We start from the raw sequence: 20189 nt of genomic DNA on the forward strand, positions 1-20189 counted from the left end.
TCCAAACCCTGATTTGGGGTTTACATTTGCTTTAGCAGGAAGAAAACAAGGTCAGGGGGTTTGTACCAGGTGGGTGGTGGTTTGTAGGTGCCATCTGAAGTGAGCTGATGACTTGGAGGCAGCAGTGCACTTTATTTGAGAGTTGCTGCCTCATACTGTTGCCTGCCTTTGATTTTTGGGTAAACTGCCACCAGAGCTCTATGAACTAATAGTGCAATTTAATGAAATGCCACAGATTCTTTCTAACTGGGAATCCTCACAAGAAGTTGGAGAGCAGCTTGAACATCATTTTCCCAGTACTGGTATTTGAAACCAGTGGTCTCTGAGTGGCTGCCTGCAAGGGAATCCTGATGCCCCTTTGTGAAAAGAGCTATTTTACACTAACTTCACCTGGCATCTCCCTGTGCAGTCACAATTGAAGTCTTGGACACTTGTATAAGTCTGATGAGCAAACCTCCCTGTGCAGGCCCCTCCTGCCAGGCAGACTTGTATTAACATTGGGTTATGGCCTGTGTTGATATTTTTTTTTAATGGTGTGTAGCAAGGGGGATGTGGATTCAAGGAGGCCCTGGGAGCTGAGATCCTATTGCAACAAGGGATTGTTCAGAGAATTTTAAAAAGAAAAGGGCACTGAAACTAGTGGAAAACTGGCTTATGGGTGATCACTATGAGTCCTGATTCATGTTTTTCTCCACCCAGTTTACATATAGCTTAATTGCTACAGATCGCTGTTTAGCTGTTTGAAGTGTCTGCAAAAGGTAGTTGCTCTGAGATAGGGAAATATGGGGAAATACTGTGGAATAGCAATTCTCCAAGAGCTCCCCTATGGAAGCTCATTTCCTGTGTCAAAAGGGCCAACACAGGCAGGTGTTGTGGACTGTTCCACCTAAATTGTCCTTCAAACCTAAGGAAGGGCACCTAATACTCAAAAGCTTGTCCCACAGCTCCCCCCGAATACACAGTTGGTTGAATAAAAGATAACACAAGAAAGCCTTGCCTCTTGTGCTTTAAATTCACATCCTGGCTTCCTTCACAATTGTTCCTCCTCTGGGGACATCTTTCTGAATCACAACTTGCCCAGGGGCTTCATGCACTTTGCAGTCACAACTTCAGTTCGATGTTCAAATTCCTGTATTGACAAAATCTCGCAGTAGTTAAATCAGCATGAATTCTGTATGCACAGCAGCCTGGTACAGGCTCTGGTTCATTTTTTCCAGGAGTTGCTACCACCAGAGGGCTCTGCTTGTTGTATTAGGAGATGAGGCAGCCTTCTTTCCTCTTTTGCTGGATTTCCTGGGTCAGACACTGATGCTGCCTCCGGAAGGCCGCACTTGGCAGCTGCTGGTCCCCCAGAAGGGTCTGTGCTGGGGAGAGTCCTTTCTTGCAGCCACTTGGTGCTCAGCCCAGGGGGGACTTTCTCCGGTGGCTGGAACCGGCCCTCCAGACCAGCCCTGGGCTCTGCCAGCACCAATTCCCGAGCTGCAGACTCCAGGTAAGGGAGAGGGAGCTGGGAGAGGGAAGTGCTAGGGACTGGCAGGAGAAGATGGGGAGACTTTTGTGAAGCACTGTGGGAAGGCAGGGTGATTCACCTTGGATGTGTCTTGGATTAGTCTTAGATCTGAGTGGGTATAACACTTTTGAGAGCCCCAGATGGAAAGGGCCAGAGAGGGGCATGTCAGGTGAATGGGTTTGCTGGAAACGGTAGTCATATTGTAGCCACGATGGTCCAGGAATTATGCAAGAGGCAAGGATTTCACTGCCTAGCTGGGGTAGAGTGAGCTTTTGAATGCACAACATTCGTCATCGGGGTTCTTATTGGGAATGACATTTGCAAATGCAAAGAATTCAAAACACAGACTGAATCTGCACCCAAAATGCAGCAGTCACCTGAGGCACTTCCATGTGCAGGCAGCTGCATTTCTGCATGCTGAAATTTTTGTGTGGTCAGATGGACCCGCGAAGGAGGGCTTGTGAAGTAAGCATAGGTGCAAACTCAAATGCTTCCAGATTGAATATCTGCCTCTGGAGCTTCAGGCCGTGGGAACCTGCTTTTTTGCAAACCTATCTTCAGAAAGAATTTGAGTTGCATTAGCAGCAATCGGCTCCTGTGGGGATGGAGTTTGTAGGGTCTTAGGAAAATAGGGCTAGAAGGCACCTCACAAGGTCACCTCATCCAGCCCTCTGCTCAGTGCAAGATCCTCTGGAATAAACCATCCCAGCCAAGTGTCTCCAATCTGCTTTTGAAAATGTCCAGGGATGGAGAGTCCACAGCTTCCCTAGGTCGCCTGTTGCAGTGTTTGACCATCCTCACAGTCAGAAAGTTTCTCCTACTCCAACCCAAATTTCCTCTGCTGCTGCTTGAGGCCATTGCTCCTAGTCCTGTCCTGTATGGCCACAGAGAAAAGCCCATCTCCATCCTCTATATAATCACTGTGCCTATATTTGAAGACTTTCAAATCTCCCCTCAGTCTTCTTATCTCCAGACTAAATAACTCTAGTTTCTCCAGCCTTTCCTCATAGGTCTTGTCTCCCAGGCCACTAATGATTTTTATTGCTCTGTCCTGGACTCTCCAATTTGTCCACAGTCTTCTTGAAGTATGTGGCCCCCTCTTCTCAGGAAGAGAAGGGGTTAAGTATATCAGGAGTGGGCAAAGAGAGAGATCAGTGTGAAATAATCTCTGGACAGAGGGGAATAACAGGGAGAAGCTTACACTAGGCATCAATCTCATTCTATGTCCCCATTTCCTAGGGTCAAACTAGCATGTTCCCTTGATCTTTGCAGCGATGGTTAATATTGGTTAATATTAGTACCGATGAGGTGGTTTTGCTCAAAAGGGAGCTGGACTGTATCTCCTTTGTAAAAGAGTGTGACACCCATAAAATATCCCAGGGGATCCCAAAGGCAGATTGTGGGCCACCAGCATGTCTGTGCACACTGGCTATGCACACCTGAGCACTGAGATTTTGTGGGTAGTGGAAATGCCTGCATTTCTTTAACTGTGTCTCTTTTGAACACACCCTTGACTTCTTATTAGCTTTAAAAATAATTGTTGCTGGAAAGAACAAGGCTTCCAATTTTTTTGTGAAGGGACTCTATAAGTACATCCGAATGGTGTTAGTGGAATGAAACGGCTCTTGTTGCCCCAGGATCCCTTTTACCAGAGACCCCCAAGGATTGACACGGCCCCTCGTCCAATTTGGTATCAAGTGAACTTTATTAGTAACCCCTAGGCTTATTACAAGATAATTATCCTTGCAATCCGACCCGGCAAGCAGTTCCTTAGACGTTACAGCAGCGACCTTCGGTGGTACCGGTCTTGGATCCTCTGCTGGGTGTGCGGGATCTTAGTTTCTGGATTCCTCGTTGTTGGAACAAGATTTCCAAGGCTGCTCCTGTCTCCCCAGGGTGGCAACGCTGTTTCTTTGTTTGTCCATTGCTTTTGCAACTTTCTCATCTCAAACTGTCCAATCCTGAAGTTTCTTACCTCATCTTTTTAGATAAGGTACTCCAATCCTATTCTGCTTTTGGTTTCCTTTCCTTCTAGGGAAACTACTGTACCTGTTTAGCCCACCGTTCCAATCATAGCACTCACTTTTCCCAGTGCCTTGTAAGGCGCTTTGTTCAATTTAATTGCTTCATTCTGGGAAGGCCTAAAGTTATGCTAAGAGCCAGAGCTTAACTCAGTTTGCCCGCTACACTCTAGTTGCACCCTTCTGCCCCTATCTCAGATGTTCAGTACTGGCCAAATCCTACTGCCTTCAGCTTAATTCAGACAGCCTTGGTTTAGAGAAGTCAATGAGACTTTGTACCCAGAATTTTTAATGGTGATTTAAAAAGGAAAAGAGAAAAACATTAACCTATATGATACTTAAAAAAATATTATAATTTTAAATGTTCTGGAATATTTACTTGATCATCACTTCATAGATGTTAGGGCTGGAAGGGACCCGATCTTTTTAAAACAGATTTGAAGCTTAACTTCTGTATTCTAAATTTCCTAAAAGACTGTGTGGATATCACTAATATGCCTCTGACATTCGAGTGATAAAATACATACAATCTGATTTTATCCCACAGCTTCACTTGCCTCCCACCCCAATAATATCAAAATGGCTCAATTTAGAAAGAATGTGATATTTATGTAGGAAACTTGAAAATCTTCCTTAAATCAACTGGGCTTTGTAACTCGAGCAATGGAGTAGACTAAGATAAGTGATTTCTTTTTTTTAATTTAAGGAAGTTTAAACTTAGGGGGAAATATATATATTTCTTTTTAGGACCGTTATTTAATCCCAAACACTTGGCCAAAGACTTCCTTTCCTCTTAATATTCAACACCTGACTCCTCATTAAGTGTATGAGAGAGGTCTCACAAAACTGGAGTTCACTGACCCCCTTCCCTAGCAATAACAGGGGAGATACAAGTATAGCAAAGTTTCTGCAGCTATAATCCTGCTTCATTCATTCAAGGTTAAATGTACAGCTATTTAGCTCATTTGTATCGCTTTAGGAGCATGCAGAAGTAACAATTGCTACATGACACTTGATGTCAGCTTCTGGGTAGCCACTCTGCCTCTCTTTTGAAGCAGTTGAATGTTACTTCTGTCCAGTGCCCAGAGCTTGCATTTTAAAGTACTATGTTAATGTAGAAGGGAATTAGGGGATTTTTCAAATGCTTCCAATTGACAAGAGATGTCCTAATGAAAAAGGAGCAAAAACTCTTCAAGGAACTCGAGGACAAGGTGAGAAACTGTATTGCAGAAGCAGCTTGCAGTTCATCGGAGTGTGGTTGTTCCACAATCTACTCTGTTTCTAGAGGAAAAAAACAAGTAGATATGGCATTTGGCTGCAACTGTGAACGCTAGACCTGTGGAGGCCAAACTTTTCAGCAGGTGTGCCACAAATTAGCCCACACCCTCCCCAAATGTCACTCTGATGGCCTTCCCCTGCCTGGTCTGCTGCTTTCTGCTCCCAGCCCTGTGCTCCCTGCCTGACCTCCTGTTCTGCTTTCCACTTTGTTCCCTGTGCTCCCTACCCGATTTGCTGCTTTGCTTTCTGTCCTCCACTGTATCCGCCCTTGTGCTTTCTGTCGTCTTCCTAGTCTGCTGCATGCCATGCAGAGACTGCCTGTGCCACAGGTTGGCTACCCTTGTGCTAGACTGAGCTCCTAAGTGCAAATGTTGCTTTCTTTTTCTAATTCTTATATCCTGCCTTTAAATTCACTCAGATTTTACTCTACTAACTCCTTAATTCTGAAATTTCCCTGCTGTTGCTCCTGCTCACACCCCAGCCCAGTCCTCCCCCTAAATCCCCAGCTGCCAGTCACCTGTCTTTCCTCCGCTGTACCTCTGCCAAGCTACCATGGAGGCTAATTTGTGGCATGCCTGCCAAAAAAGTTCTGGTCCCATTCCTCCCCACCCTGCCCCGTCATAGTGATGCCCTTCAGGTCTGGTTCCTGGATCCATGGCAGAGCTGGCAGATTCAACAGCCTGTTCATTTTGGAGGGATGTGAAAACATACTTCCTTCACTCCTAATTTCTATAATGATCAAACAGCAGTTTAAAAGATTCCCCACCAAAACTGGATTTTTTTTTTACATCCTATTGAACAGTGGCAATTCCTTGTTCTGGCCAGAAGCAATGTCTGATGAGTCACTTCCCCTCTGGGAGGGCTGGTGAACTCCACTGAGTACCCTGCCATTGCTTTCCCCTTTTCCTTCTTCCAAATACTCATGCAGCTTTCTGCTTTGTTCTGTTACTGAGGATGAGGAGACAGCGAGAACAAAGTCTTAGAGGGTTTAGTCCTGATATGAGAAGCTGTGGCAGTACTCTAATAAAGCGATCAAATATTTTTCTAGTATGGCAGTCCAGCAGAGAATCAGGGTGTGACCTGTGTTGTCCCCAAAGGACAGTGTGAGTTCGTGCCCGGTGCACTTTTGCCAATAAACACACAGGGGTGGAGGATCCAACTTAATCTTTATTGTTTCAAGTCTGCGCAGAGAGGGGTGCTTGGCGATCGTTCGCAAAGCCAGCACCACCCCACTTGGCTTGCTTCAGCCTTATATAGCTTTCTCCCACTTAACACGCTGTACCGTTACTATTGGCTGCCCTCTCTTAGCCCATGCGCATATTGCCTTAGCCACAGAACATGTCCGTACTTGTCTGGGCTTGCCTACGTGGCATTCCTTTCCCAGCGGGCAAGCATTTCTTAACATACATATACCACACCCCTCCCAGCACCACCAAGCTGCCTTAAGTATTCAGTTAGATATTATTTGCAAAGCTAGATATACCATAAAAAAGATTACATCAAATCCCCTCTTCGAGGCTATGACCCTATGAAATGGGTCCATAGTCCTCGACCATTCCTTTTAGTCTCAAAAACCGTTTTGCGTCTTCTCGATTCTTCTGGATTGGATCCATGACTGAAGGTTTCATGAACATCACTTGGTTGACAGGGGTAGGTATCAACTTCTTGCGTGAGTCACAGCACATAGGCACACATTGCACTCCACAACAAATCATTAGGAAAATACATATACCTGCTACAATTAAAAGGAACACCTGCTTTAGCCATGAAAAATTAGGAAGCCAAGAAGTAAGCCATGAAAAATCAAATCCATCATCTTGCTTAATATGTGACAGAATATCCTGCAACTTCTGTACCTTTGACTCTATTAGCTCGGAATTATCTGTCAAATTGAAACAACACATCCCATCAAACTCTTCAAACCCGTGGTTACGTCTCAGTAACAGGTAGTCTATGGCTGCTGTATTCTGCAGCATAGCCCCCCGCAGTTCTTTCATCTCGGTGCTGAGGGCAGCTAGGGCCTGTGAGGTTGTGTTCAGGCCCTTTGCTAAGGCGCAGGCCACTTTGCTTATCTGACCATGGTTGCCTACTGCCAGGGCTGGTAAACCTACTATAGAGACTGCTAAAGACACTGCCTCAGCTTTACTGAGGAGGTTTATGTTACTATCACAGGACTCGTCTAGCTGGCTAGAACTTCTTCAGTGGCGCCTGCTGGAGGTAACCAGACAATTAACCTGCCAAGAGTACAGGGTCCCCCTGTTGCATTAGCTGGGATGTACGAATAAGCGGTTTTCCCACAAAGGAGGAACCATCCTGAGGGTAGTATGACATTACCAGTACCATAAGACACATTGGTTTTGTTTGAACAGTTGAAAGTCCCTTCCTCTCAGGTTAGGTTTTCACAAACTTTGGTACAATTTACAAATTGAGCACAACTGGTGTTACTAGGTGAGGTCACGGTTAGCAAATCTATCGAAAAGGTACTAATGTTTCTCTTCTGAGTAATGGGTCCCCACTCATAGGCCGTATTCCAGAGATTAAACCCCGAAAGGTCGAAGTTTTTTAGCCAAATCTGACTTTGGAGCGTTTCTAATGGAGTGGGTACCCCTATGAGGCATGAGGTAAACACCAGCCAAACAGAAATGAGTTCTGTTCACCACCTCTTTTGCCAAGTAAATCCACACATTTTGGTTTTTCTCAAATTTTCGATGTAACAATCCCTCCAACCCTAGAAACCCTAGACTTAGGTAAAGAACTACTTTCCACATGGCTGATGTTTAAACAAGAATCTAAGTCCTTCCACAGGCTCTGCTATCCAATGATGTCCTTTTGTGTCGGCTTCTAGTGCGACACTCTCAGCAACTGCTCCCTCGGAAGAAACTTCCGGCGCGGCCTTTACCCTGATATAGTGGATCCATGGCTTTACCCCTTGAACCTTCACCGCTGTATGAGTGGTGAGGATCACGGGATACAGTCCCTTCCACTTGGGTTGAAGAGGCTCGTCTTTCCACGTTCGGACCAAAACCTCATCTCCAGTTTGGAACTTGTGGACTGGAGTATCTAAAGGCAGTGGAAGTCGCTCTTGGACATACCTGTGGAGAGAAGACAACACAGCAGACAAAGAGTGCAAATAATCTTTTACCCAACTTTCTCCTTTAACATGCATCTGGCTCCCATGCGTCACCACCGGATTCTTAGGATATGGCTTACCATACATTAACTCAAAGGGACTAACCCCCAATTTTGCTCTAGGGGCTATATGCACTCTAAGTAAGGCAAGGGGTAAAGCTTCGGGCCACTTTAACTGAGTCTCCTGGCAGAGTTTAGCCAATTGCCTCTTTAGTGTCTGATTCATCCTTTCTACCTGTCCACTAGACTGTGGCCTCCAAGCTGTGTGAAGGTCCCATTGTATTCCCAGAGCTCGGGAAACTCCTTGGGTTATTTCTAACACAAAGTGCGGCCCTTGGTCCGAGGCCAGCCCTTCCGGAATTCTGAATCGTGGAATTATCTCCTTTAGTATCACTCGAACTACTTCCTTCGCCTGAGTGGTTCGACACGGGAAAGCCTCGGTCCATTCAGTCAAAGTATCTATAAGTACCATAGGTACTTGCAGTGTCCTTTCCTAGGAACTTCAGAGAAATCTATTTGCCAGCATTCGCCTGCTAGCAGTCCTTGTCTCCCTGTTCCCGGTGGAGGTTTGGGGGAAATCTTAGGGTTGTTAGCACAACAGACAGAACATCTTCGCACTATCTGCTCTGCCATCTTCCTCATTCTGGGTCCCACTACGATTCTTCGGAGACCTTGGGTCATGGCGTCGGTACCCAAGTGAGTGCTCTGGTGATATTCTTGGAGCACTTTACCGAGAATCAATCTTGGCACCAAGACCTGCCCTTCGGGCAAAACCCACCATCCATCTTGTTGTTCCTTGCTTCCCAATTTCTCTGCAAGTTGATTTTCTTTTTCAGTGTACTTCGGGGGTCCTTCCGGTAGTACCACTTGAGGCACCAATGCCAGTATTGGAGTCTTTTGGACTGGTTCTCTAGCGGCTCCTTTTGCTGCAGCATCGGCCCGCCGATTTCCTCTTATGACCTCACTGTCTCCCTTCTGGTGGGCCTTACAGTGTACCACAGCTACTTCAACTGGTTCCATCACAGCCTCGAGTAGCCTCAAAATTTCCGTCCCGTACTTCACTGGGCTTTTATTCGCCGTCAAGAGTCCTCTCTCTTTCCATGTAGCTCCATGTGCGTGTAAAACTCCAAAAGCGTACTTTGAGTCTGTGTAGATTGTGGCTGTCTTTCCCTTTGCCAGGTGAAGAGCTCGGGTCAATGCAATAAGCTCAGCTCTTTGCGCGGACGTATTTGGAGGCAAGGCTTCCGCTTCAACAGTGTCCCATGATGTGACCACGGCGTATCCTGCTCTTTGGATCCCATTTTCCATAAAGCTGCTTCCATCCGTATATAATTCAAGGTCCGCGTTAAGCAAAGGGGTGTCTTTAAGGTCTGGCCTACTAGCATACACACTCTCAATGGTCTCAATGCAGTCGTGCCGTAATTCTTCATCCTGTTCCACAGGCAATAATGTAGCCAGGTTGAGGGTACTGGAAATCTGCAGATTAATGTCTCCCTGGTCCAGGAGAGCCACCTGATATTTTGCCATTCGGCCTGGGGACAGCCAAGTCCCCCCTTTCGCATTCACCACTGCCAATTTGGAATGCGGAGTATACACTGTCATTGGTTGTCCTAAGGTGAGCTTTTTTGCTTCTTCCACCAACATAGCTGTGGCTGCCACTGTTCGCAGACAAGCTGGCCAACCTAGGCTAGTAGGGTCCAATTGCTTGGAGAAATAAGCCACTGGTCTCTTCCAGCTACCTAAGTGTTGGGTCAGCACTCCCGACGCGACCCCTTGACGTTCATGAATGTAGAGTTGAAATGGTTTACTGAGGTCGGGCAGGCCCAGGGCCGGCGCCGTCATGAGGGCCTGCTTGATGGTGTCGAAGCTTTCTCGGCATTCTGCTGTCCACTGCAGTTCTCCCTCACGGCCAGTGGTAACCTCATAAAGAGCCTTGGCTATTAGTCCAAAGTTGGGGATCCAGATTCGGCAGAATCCTGCCATTCCCAAGAAGCCTCTTAACTGTCTCTTAGTCCGTGGAACCGCCATTCGGCAGATAGCCTCTTTTCTCTCAAGGCCCAGTGCTCTCTGGCCTTGCGAGATATCAAATCCCAGGTACCGTACCTTCTCCTGCTCTATCTGGGCCTTCTTCCGGGATACTCGGTACCCCACTTGTCCCAGGAAGTTCAGCAAGCTCACGGTCAATTGATGGCACTCTTGTTTGGTGGCAGCTGCAATTAGCAAGTCGTCGACGTACTGTAACAAGGTCCCCGATGGTCCCTTGTCCCACTTCTGGAGGTCAGTACTTAAGGCTGTACTAAAGATGGTGGGGCTGTTTTTGAAACCTTGTGGTAAGACAGTCCAGCACAATTGTGTTTTTCTCCTGGTACTCAGGTCTTCCCATTCAAATGCGAAGATTTCCTGGCTGTTCTCTTCAAGTGGGATGCAGAAAAAGGCATCTTTCAGATCCAGGACTGTGAACCATCTGTCTGTTGCAGACAACGTAGCCAGCAAGGTATAAGGATTCGGCACCACCGGGTGAAGGGTCACCGTTTCCTTATTTACAGCCCTCAGGTCCTGCACAAAATGACGCTCGTTACTGTGGGGCTTCTGAACAGGTAAAATGGGGGTATTAAAGGACGATTGGCACTCCCGGAGCAAGCCATGTTTGAGGAATCGCTTTATAAGCGGTTCCAAACCTTTTCAAGCTTCCAATTTCAATCGATACTGTGGTACCCTGGGTGGATTAATCCCGGATTTCAAGTCAACTCTGGCGGGGGTGGCCAGCTTTGCTCTCCCTGGCTTTTCTCCCACCCATACCCAGGGTACTACAGCGTCTTCTACTTCGGGGGGGATTTTCCCTTCCTCCCCTATCTCTCGCAGAAGACACATTTGAGCCTTCCAGGCCTCTTCCGTTGGTATTTTCATGATAATCTTTTCATCTGAAAAGGTTAGTTGAGCCTGCAGCTTGCACAGCAAGTCCCTTCCAAACAAGGGCAGGGGACACTCGGGCATATACAGGAACTGGTGATATACTTTCTTTCCTCCCAATTTACACTCCGTGGGGGGTACAAAAGGACGATGGGTCCATTGACCTGTTGCTTCCACTATGGTGATCTTGTCTTTTGACAGGGGTCCTTTAAAATTTGTCACAACTGAATGAGTGGCTCCACTGTCCACTAAAAAATCAATGAGTTCTCCCCCCACTTGCATTCTAACCAGGGGCTCATCAGGGGAGACGGGAATCACTTCGATGTTTGCCCCCGGTCCCCGTCACTCTTGGTCAGAATCTTCTAGCATCATTACTCTCTCTTCTCCATCACGTTTCTTCTCCCCCCTTTGGGGGCACTCATTCTTCCAATGCCCGATCTGTTTGCAGATGGCGCACTGGTCAGCCCCCAGTCTGGGGCCTTGTCCACGTCCTCCCCCCGGGGCGTAACCGGTGCCTCCCCTCTCTCTACTTCCTCTATTTCCTCTCCCACGTCCTCTTCCCCTCTGGTCTACAATTGCTGCCGCCAATAATGACCCCTGAGCCTTCATTCTTTTGTCTTCCTTTTTCTCTTTAACCTGATCTCTGTTCGAGTATACCCTATAGGTGATCTCAATAACTTGGCTGATACCCATTCTGGCGGCCCCCTCTGCTTTCTGCAACTTTTTCCGGATATCTGGGGCCGACTGTCCTATAAACAGCGTATTAAACATCTTGGCATTTTCTGGCAATTCTGGATCCAAATCTGTCCACTGCTTCGCCGCCTCACACAACCTCCCATAGAAGCTAGACGGGTCTTCCTCTGGACCCTGCTGCACCTCATACAATTTAGACAAATTTTTCTGCTTAGGAATGGCCTCCCGAAGGGCTGCCAACACCAGTTCTTGATACAGTTCCAGGCTCCGCAGTTCCCCCTGGGCATTGGAGTCCCAACCTGGATTTGTCTTGGGGCAGAGTTCATCTACAACACCATTCGGGTGGTGCTGTTGGGCCACTGCACGCGCCTTTTCTAAAACCAACCTCTTTTCTTCCGGAGTTAGAAGGGCGGCTAGTAAAGCCTGAATGTCCTGCCAATTTGGCTGGTGGGTAAGAAAAATGATGGTAAACAGCTGCACCATTGCCTCGGGGTTCTGGCGGTATGGACCTGTTGACTGTTTCCAGTTGACCAGGTCAGCCGTGCTGAACGGCACGTGAACAAAAACGGGCCTACCCTCAGGGCCCACTGCCTGACGCAAAGGAGCCTGAATTACTGGTTTGGCCGATCTTAAGCGGTCTGCTATTGGACTGAACATCTCACTGCCCATAGCCCCTCCTACTGCCAAATCGCTTCTGCCTGCATCTGCCGAACCCAGGGACGGCACCCCAGGGCTACTGGGGGTAGTGGTAGACGACGAGCTAGGTGAGCTGGTCGAGAACCCATGACTGGCAATTGCGGGTGCCGTGGAAGCCCCCTGTGGCGACGCATGGGGCACAGAAGGTAGCGGGGGAGCCATGGGAGCAACCAGCAGCTGCGTATCCTCCTCCGGCTCCTCCGAACCCGCAGCCTCAATTTTTCGCAAAGCCATTACCCCACTCCCCCCAGATATCCCACAGGACCTCTGAGTAGTCCTATCTCCATACAAAGACATATATGCATCCACATAAAGCATTTCATCCCATTTCCCCTGGCGCCGACAAAACAATTGCAATTGCAAAACAGTGTTATAATCTAAAGACCCATTCTCCGGCCAGATCACACCATCCTCGAGTTTGTACTGTGGCCACCATTTATTGCAATATCAAATCATTCTCTTTTTCGTCATTGGGTCGCCTCCAAACTTTGACCAATTTTTCAAAATGCATCCCAGGGGACTGCAGGTAGGAATCCTGGATTGGTTATTCCCCATTTATTAAACAATGGACGGCGACCGCCGCTCGGCCTCAGAACCAAACTGATTAAAGGGAGTTCACGGGACTGCCACCCGATCTTACTCTCCTAGGGCGTCTACGCGGTCGGAACTTTTAAAGCCGCCTTTCTTACCCAACCTATCCGTAAATTAAAAGAGACACTCACCAGTCCATTGAGACCTCCCTCGTCCCGTTGGATTAATTTGTTCCTCCGAGCGTTGCGCCGTTGTGCCCCTCCATGGCTCCGTCAAACAACCAGGAGACGGTCAGACCTCTGACGAAAGGGCCGGTGGCGCCTGGTCCTCTCGCCGTCCACAGCCGTTGCCGGAGCCGAGGAGGTGGACCGGGCAAAGCGGTCAATGGGGTGCCATCTGGGTCGCCAAATTGTTGTCCACAAAGGACAGTGTGAGTTCGTGCCCGGTGCGCTTTTGCCAATAAACACACAGGGGTGGAGGATCCAACTTAATCTTTATTGTTTCAAGTCTGCGCAGAGAGGGGTGCTTGGCGATCGTTCGCAAAGCAAGCACCACCCCACTTGGCTTGCTTCAGCCTTATATAGCTTTCTCCCACTTAACACGCTGTACCGTTACTATTGGCTGCCTTCTCTTAGCCCATGCGCATATTGCCTTAGCCACAGAACATGTCCGTACTTGTCTGGGCTTGCCTACGTGGCATTCCTTTCCCAGCGGGCAAGCATTTCTTAACATACATATACCACACCCCTCCCAGCACCACCAAGCTGCCTTAAGTATTCAGTTAGATATTATTTGCAAAGCTAGATATACCATAAAAAAGATTACATCACCTGGACTGAAGTTCTTCCTGAAATCTCCCTTTTTTTTCTCTTTTTTTGTCTCCTGGCAGCCTGCAGAACCACATCTACTTTTCACTCTAAACCATCCCATCTTCCTGAGGGATGCAGATGGAAACGACACATCTCCTTGAGGTAGGGCACTGTGGAAGGGTTTGATTTTTGAAAGAGAAATAGCAGGAGATAGATGTGGGCAAGGATGGGAATTTTAACAATCTCACTGTGTTTGTTTCCTGTTCTACAGATCAGGACACATCTGCTCTTTCCGAATTAATCGGGGACTGAAAAATGTATCCCACTACTGCTACCTGGAACCCCAAACCTACTAGTTAGCTAGAGGGTGGACCCCACCAGTAAGACCAGTGAAGAAGTCCCATCTCCCCATATTCATCTGCTAGATATAGTCAGAATGCTGGAATTCCTGCCAGGATACTGTCTGTGATCTGTGGTCAGGGGCTGCATCTCCAGTGTTTGTCCCTTTCTAGTAGCAGTGCTGTAAAGTCTGGAGCCATTTCTGTGAGGATCTCTCCTCTAGCTTGCTCCTGTGGCCATATGGCTGAGGGTGAATGAAACTTGGAGGCATCCAAACCCCAAGCCTCTGGGCTTGGGCCTGCACACAGGATGCCTGCCAAAGGATTTGGCAGTATCTGAAGCTCCGGGCCGGGGTGGAGGATGCTTGCCGGTAGCAGGGCCACATGCGGTTCTTGAATGATTCACATGGATTTGGAATTGATTTGGCTGATTTGACTTGGGACATGAAAAATTTTCCTTTAAAAAAAATAAATCTCTGCTCCTCCACCCCACAGGGCTTGCAGTTTGTAGGTTCTTTTCCAAAGGGGAGGCCTGTGCTACTCATCAGAGTTTCATAGCCAATAACAGCAATAGTAGAGTGAGATTTTGATCAGATTCTAGCTTGCTCTCATGAGCAACCCGGGAGTCAAGGTGGATCTGGAATAGCACTGAAATCTGAAGAAGACCCACCCGAAGCAGATCTAGGAAAGCAGACCAGCAACATAAGGGCTTCAATCTGAATAATCCTTATTTTATGGAATGACTGTGAATGGCATTCTTTTTTGTAAGACATTGATTTCTGCAGAAATTTCTCCCCTCATCTGTGCTAGGGAAGTTTGGTGCCAGGACTACTGGAAGTTCTAGTGTATCCGGTGATTTGTTGTCTATTTGCATTGCATTTTAACATCTTCCACGTGAGCTAAGGCAGGAACTGCATAAGCTCATGTCTGCAGTAATCTGTGACCTTTTGCTGGGCCAGTCATCTGAAGGCTGTATATAACAGCAAACCAGCTGATACATAGAGAGGATCAAAATCAGATGGGAATGCAGATGGTGCTGGTGCATCCCCTGCCTCTGAAGTACTGCTCTGAAATTAACTGGATTCACTTCAGGTTTCTGCTGCAGAAAACTGTGAAACTGGAGAAGTCGTGATCACTAATAGAGGTGCCACAGCTATTGACTACTGGGAGGTAATGGGACAGCATCAGATCCCTGTTTGAAATTATCCCATCAGCCAGACTGAGCCTACAGCGATATTCTACCCCCGATGTGCCTGAGCTGGAGGGATTATGGTTTTGGCAGCAGGTCTTGAGAGTGGAAGTGTTGTTGTTTCAGGGGCTGGTGACTTTTGAGGAGGTGGCCATGTATTTCACCAAGGATCAGTGGGCTCTGCTGGACCCTGATCAGAGAGCCCTCTACAGGGATGTCATGCTGGAGAACTATGAAACTGTAGCCTCACTGGGTAAGAGATCCCTGCTCTTCTGTGATGTCAAAAGTTAGAGAGCTTTTGAAGAACTGGGGACAGCTTCTGCTGGGGATTTTGCTCTGGCCTCTTCATGGGGATCAGCTTCATGGTCTCCAGAGCCATCCCCTTTGTACTGCTTCCATGGGAGTCGGGATGAAACATAGACATTTGCTCCCATTCCATCCTTCTCTCCCAGCTGAGACAGGGTTGTTCTTCATGGTGCATTTCTTGTGACCTGTGCAATTCTAATTTTAAGTACTTCATGTAGTGGGGCTCTTGCTGTTGGCCCTGGGGAGATGATTCCTTCTCCTCATACAGATGACTGCCAAGGGATTTCCCCCCTTTTCTCTCTCTTGACTAATCTTTCGAACTCTCCGTGTTTCTCTCATGGAGATGAGCTTTATAAAGTAAGTCATTATCTCCACAATTAGAGCCTTCATTAGTAAAACCCATGCAGTGGGTTGGTCTGAATGACCCCCTACCCTTCCAGTTTCCTCCATCTCCACACTTGCCAGCACAGCTGTGCTTAGTTATGTTTTCCACTGTGAGAAAAACTGTGGTTTTGAGCAGCTAGAAAGAAGGCTAGAGATTACAAGGACCAAAACAAATGTTTGTTACTCAAATGTGTAACTCATTCTCATCTGGTGAATTGTCTCTCCCTGGAGCAGGATTCCTGACGTCCAAACCTGATGTCGTCTCTCAGCTGGAGGAAGGGGATGCACCATGGGTCCCTGATTGCCAGGAGTGTGAGGAAAGGAGAAGTCTAAGACATACTTCTGCAGGTGAGGAATGGGGGAAATTGATTTGTACACCATCCATCAGTGAAGGGGTGTCTGGGATTCCCACAAGGCCCTTCTGTACTTCCTTAGTTCTGCCTCATTTTGTGCAGGCAAGGACTGTGTGCAGCATGACAGAGATCCCACCCAGCCTGACAGACCCCTGGGAGCAATATCTCTCCTCTTAGAATTTGTACTGGAGGTTGAGGCCAAAGCGGTTCTGTTCTTCTCTCGCTCCTCTGGGGAAGGAGTTAGAGCAGTGTTCAGCAGTTGATGGCCCATGGACCTTACCTGGCTCTGAAACAATCAGATCCAGTCTGCAAAGCTAGTTGCAGTTAGTGGCAATTTGGAAGCAGGGAATGGTTGGCAGCAATATTCTCAGGGGAAGTGGCAGTGATAGAAATGCAGCAGTGGGGAAACAATGGCAGTGGCTGCTAGATCAGAAGTCACAACCTGTTCAAACCGTAATATTCTTATTTCCCCAAGAGCTGTTTGTGTTGTTCGGTTCTCTTTCTGAGGGACCCTGTTCTCCCTGACACTGAGAATACCTCACCTCTGGAGTCTCTCCATCTCTCAGTAGGTGAAGGAGTAAATGAAGAGGAGAATCTCCAACAGAAAAGGCTTCAAGCAGTGGGACAATGTGAGACTTTACTGGGTAGTCTCAGAGGAAAAGATTGTGTGCAGGGAGAAGCCAGTGGCAGTGAACTTGGAGCAGGGAGGGAGAAGGAAAGCTGTGTTGGGAAGGAACAGAGAAAATCCACCAGCCTCTATGAGGAAGACCCCAGTGACCTCAACAAGACTAAGACACAGCAGATGGCAGAGGGGCAGAACGTGTGTCCAGACTGTGGAAAAATCTTCAGCTGCAACTCGCACCTGGTCAGACACCAGAGAACCCACACAGGGGAGAGACCCTACAAATGTCCCGACTGTGGGAAGGGTTTCAGCCGGAGCTCCCATGTGATCATACATCAGAGAATCCACACGGGGGAGAGACCCTTCAAATGTGATGAGTGTGGGAAAAGCTTCAATCAGAGCCCACATCTCCTCCGGCACCAGAGGTTGCACACAATGGAGAAACGCTGCAGATTCCCGGTCTGGGCTGCTGTGAACAGTGCATTTCCCGCTTCTGTGAGTATCCAGCTGCCTGTCTGTGGGGTTAGGGGCCAGCTGCAGGTACCTCCAGGCTGCTCAGTGAATCTCTGGCTCTGTCTCCTTTGACTCACAGGCAGTGCAGGAGAAGCCTTAATCAGCTTTGTCTTTCCATGGTTTTGCTGTCAGGCCCCTTTGCTTCCTCCCAGTCTGCTGAGAGAGGAAGGAACCTGCCTGCTCTAAAAACTCTTCTTCCTGGACTGAAGACCCCTTCGACTGAACAAGCCCTCAGCCCTGCAGGATATATGAGCTAAGCCATCCTTCTCATGCTGGAGACCAGTCTCAGCACCATTAGCTTGACTTCCTGCACTTATCTGTAGCTATTTCACATGGAGTGGTTTCCCCAGAGGTTGTGCCCTTGGGCTAGGGACATACATTATACATAAATTGGTTTAAGTGACCAGAAACTGGTTTAAACCTGTAACAGAACAGATGTTCACATGAACAATGTGTGCCCCTGGATGCTGAGAATCTGCACCTCAAGCAGGAATCCCCCACTCCATCCCTCCTATCTCCCACAGCACGGACCCTAGCCCCATGGACCCTAGGCATGTGGTATGCTAGCTAATGCTGAGAGGTGTCTGTGTGTGTTTCCAATTTCACTGGGACAGGCAGACAGAACATTGACTGCTTAGGGTATTTTGGAGCTGATCAACAGGTCAGCTGGTAAGCTGTTTAAAAAGAGTTTTAACTAATGGAGAAAGGCTATTGTTTTGCTGATGAGGTGAGAAACACTGTTATCAGCCTCCTGCTGGCTTGCTTGCCTGTCAGTTTGCTTCAGACAGTATAAAGAAGCAGGGAGGGAGATTGAAAAGCTCCGTATCATCAACAGATGCATGCACTACATACCCCACTTGCCTCAGAGTGCTAGCAGGGGTCTGGGAGCACTCCTGCCCCTTGAGCAGCCAGCAGGGAAAAGCCTGGGATGGTGCAGCCAGACCTCCCTAATCAGCTCGGCACTGTACAGGGGAAGGGAGGGTTGCTCTAGCACTTTCCAGCTTCCAGGCTGAGCCACTGCAGGCATGTGCCTGAATTTCCTTGGTCCAGAGAGAATGTCTGTCCAGTTACAAACCGTTTCAGCCTATCCAGGTTAGACTAACCTGCAAAGATTAAATCAATTCAGGCTCAGGCTTTTTGAATGTCTGTCCCTAACCCTGGAGATCAGGAGAGTCCCAGAGAGAGCAGATGTTTGTAAGAGTGGAAGTAGGACAGAGAAAGGATGGGTAGGAAATAATGTTTGGGCAAAAGGGAGATGGGGCTGGTTGGTGCTGAGACTCGTGAACTGTGCACTAGTTTGGCTACAGCTGCTTATCAGGAAGGGAAAAAGGTAAGGGATCTTTTGCTAGGCAATCCACAGATTGCCATTACAGTTTGAAGAGGTGTGATGAACCCTGAAGCTCTCAGCAGCTAATGGAGGCACCCCTGGACACTTCATTCAGTGACTGGAGAGTTGGATGATTGGTGAAAATGCCCTCAGAGTGTAATGAACCAAAAGAGTAACTAGGTGTTCTACCTATGTAGGACTCCTCAAGACAAACTGGAAGCAGCTTTGAAGTCCTATCTTGGTGACATTTGGGTTTTGCAATAAGTGATGTCTGAGCATGTGCTTGGGGAGAATCATGGTGCCAGCTTATTTATCTCTGAGGAAATAACTTGGGTATTTACATAACATCCACTATTGTAGTTTTTTTAATGTCTTAACTTAGAATGAATTGGTAACTGTCCCTGGCAGTTGTACTGTCCCATTGGCACCAACTCCTATACTAAGGACCCATCCTGGAGATGGTTGTCCTTCCCATGCTAAAACTCCATGAGGCCCTTGCTGTGATCAGTTTGATCCAGGTGGGATATGATGGAGGAAGTAGGGGAGGGTGTTGTTTCTTTGATGCACTTTGCCCATTTCAGGGTATGTTTTGCCTTATTTCCTTTCTGGTCAGTGCCTCCCCCAGAACCAGTCTCACGTCATTTTTATTTTGCACCTTTTTATTTCCGTTCTGGTGAAGAAAACCTGCAAATAATAAAGCCATCCAGAACTTGATTTGTGTTTTTCTTTTTCATTTGAACCCTGCTGTACACAATAACATGCAGAACCTGGGACACTCATTCTAGTCATGTAGCTCTTGGGATTCACTGGTGGCTTTTTCTGCCCTTTACCCCCAGATTAGCCACTGCTTTCCCCAGCATCTTGGACTCCAACTCCACCCTGGAACTTCTGGTGTTGGAGTTAAAATGCTCCATTCCCCTTGGGCGTCTCCTTCCTTTTTTAAAGCACTTCAGAATTATAGAAAATGAGGGTTGGAAGGGACCTTAGGAGGTCATCTAGTCCAACTCCCTGCTTAAAGCAGGACCAGCTCCAACTAGATCATCCCAGCCAAGGCTTTGGCTAGCCAGGTCTTAAAAACCTTCAAGGATGGAGATATTACCACCTCTCTGGGTAACCTGTTCCAGTGCTTTCCTATCTTCTGAGTGAGGAAGTTTTTCCTAATATCAAACCTAAACCTCCCTTGCTACAACTTGAGACCATTGCTCCTTGTTTTGTCATCTACCACTTTCCCCTCCTTCCCTTTAATTCCATCTCCTTCCGGGCCTTGCCTGGGTTGTTCCTGGTTTGCTGAGTACTAGTCATCCTTACACTGTGATACAGGCAGGATCAAGTAACAGGGAAACCTGTAGGCAATTAGGAAGAGTAAATGTTCTATTAAAGGTTGCCAGGCATTAACATCAGTAGAGGTACTCTTGGTTTAGAGCTCTCTCTGTAGATAAGATCATTGTCCTGCACTGTGCATGATCCTACACTTAGGAACTGCAACAGAGTTGAAAGCAATTAGCTGCCCACTCCCTAGCAAAGTATGTGGTGGGTGTTGCAATGAGACATGAAGGGGCATCTTTTCACCTTAGATCAGC

General features: G+C 47.6%; 1 protein-coding gene and 1 long non-coding RNA gene across 5 annotated transcripts; one reads left to right on the forward strand and one right to left on the reverse strand.

Annotated features, from left to right (window-relative positions):
- The first annotated feature begins 1280 nt into the window (after positions 1–1280).
- LOC102571039 (zinc finger protein 354C) lies at positions 1281–19323 on the forward strand. 4 transcript variants are annotated; one of them, XM_019477448.2, is made up of 6 exons: positions 1281–1492; positions 13658–13739; positions 15231–15357; positions 16029–16142; positions 16714–17264; positions 17362–19323. In XM_019477448.2, exons 2-6 carry the CDS (start codon positions 13710–13712, stop codon positions 17380–17382), a joined length of 843 nt encoding a protein of 280 aa, XP_019332993.1. In that variant the 5' UTR covers positions 1281–1492; positions 13658–13709; the 3' UTR covers positions 17383–19323. The 4 variants fall into 4 exon arrangements, with proteins under 4 accessions (XP_019332993.1, XP_019332992.1, XP_014455393.2 ...); XM_019477447.2 differs by having other exon boundaries at positions 16717–19323; XM_014599907.3 differs by having other exon boundaries at positions 1282–1492; positions 16714–19323.
- On the reverse strand, positions 5959–13661 carry LOC132244015 (uncharacterized). Its single transcript, XR_009455644.1, has 2 exons — positions 12960–13661; positions 5959–7901 (listed from the first exon to the last, which is right to left on the reverse strand). It is a non-coding gene; the product is annotated as an uncharacterized LOC132244015 (long non-coding RNA).
- Positions 19324–20189: the final 866 nt, after the last annotated feature.

The sequence above is a fragment of the Alligator mississippiensis genome, chromosome 11 (genome assembly GCF_030867095.1).
Source record: "Alligator mississippiensis isolate rAllMis1 chromosome 11, rAllMis1, whole genome shotgun sequence".
NCBI classification, from domain to species: domain Eukaryota; kingdom Metazoa; phylum Chordata; order Crocodylia; family Alligatoridae; genus Alligator; species Alligator mississippiensis.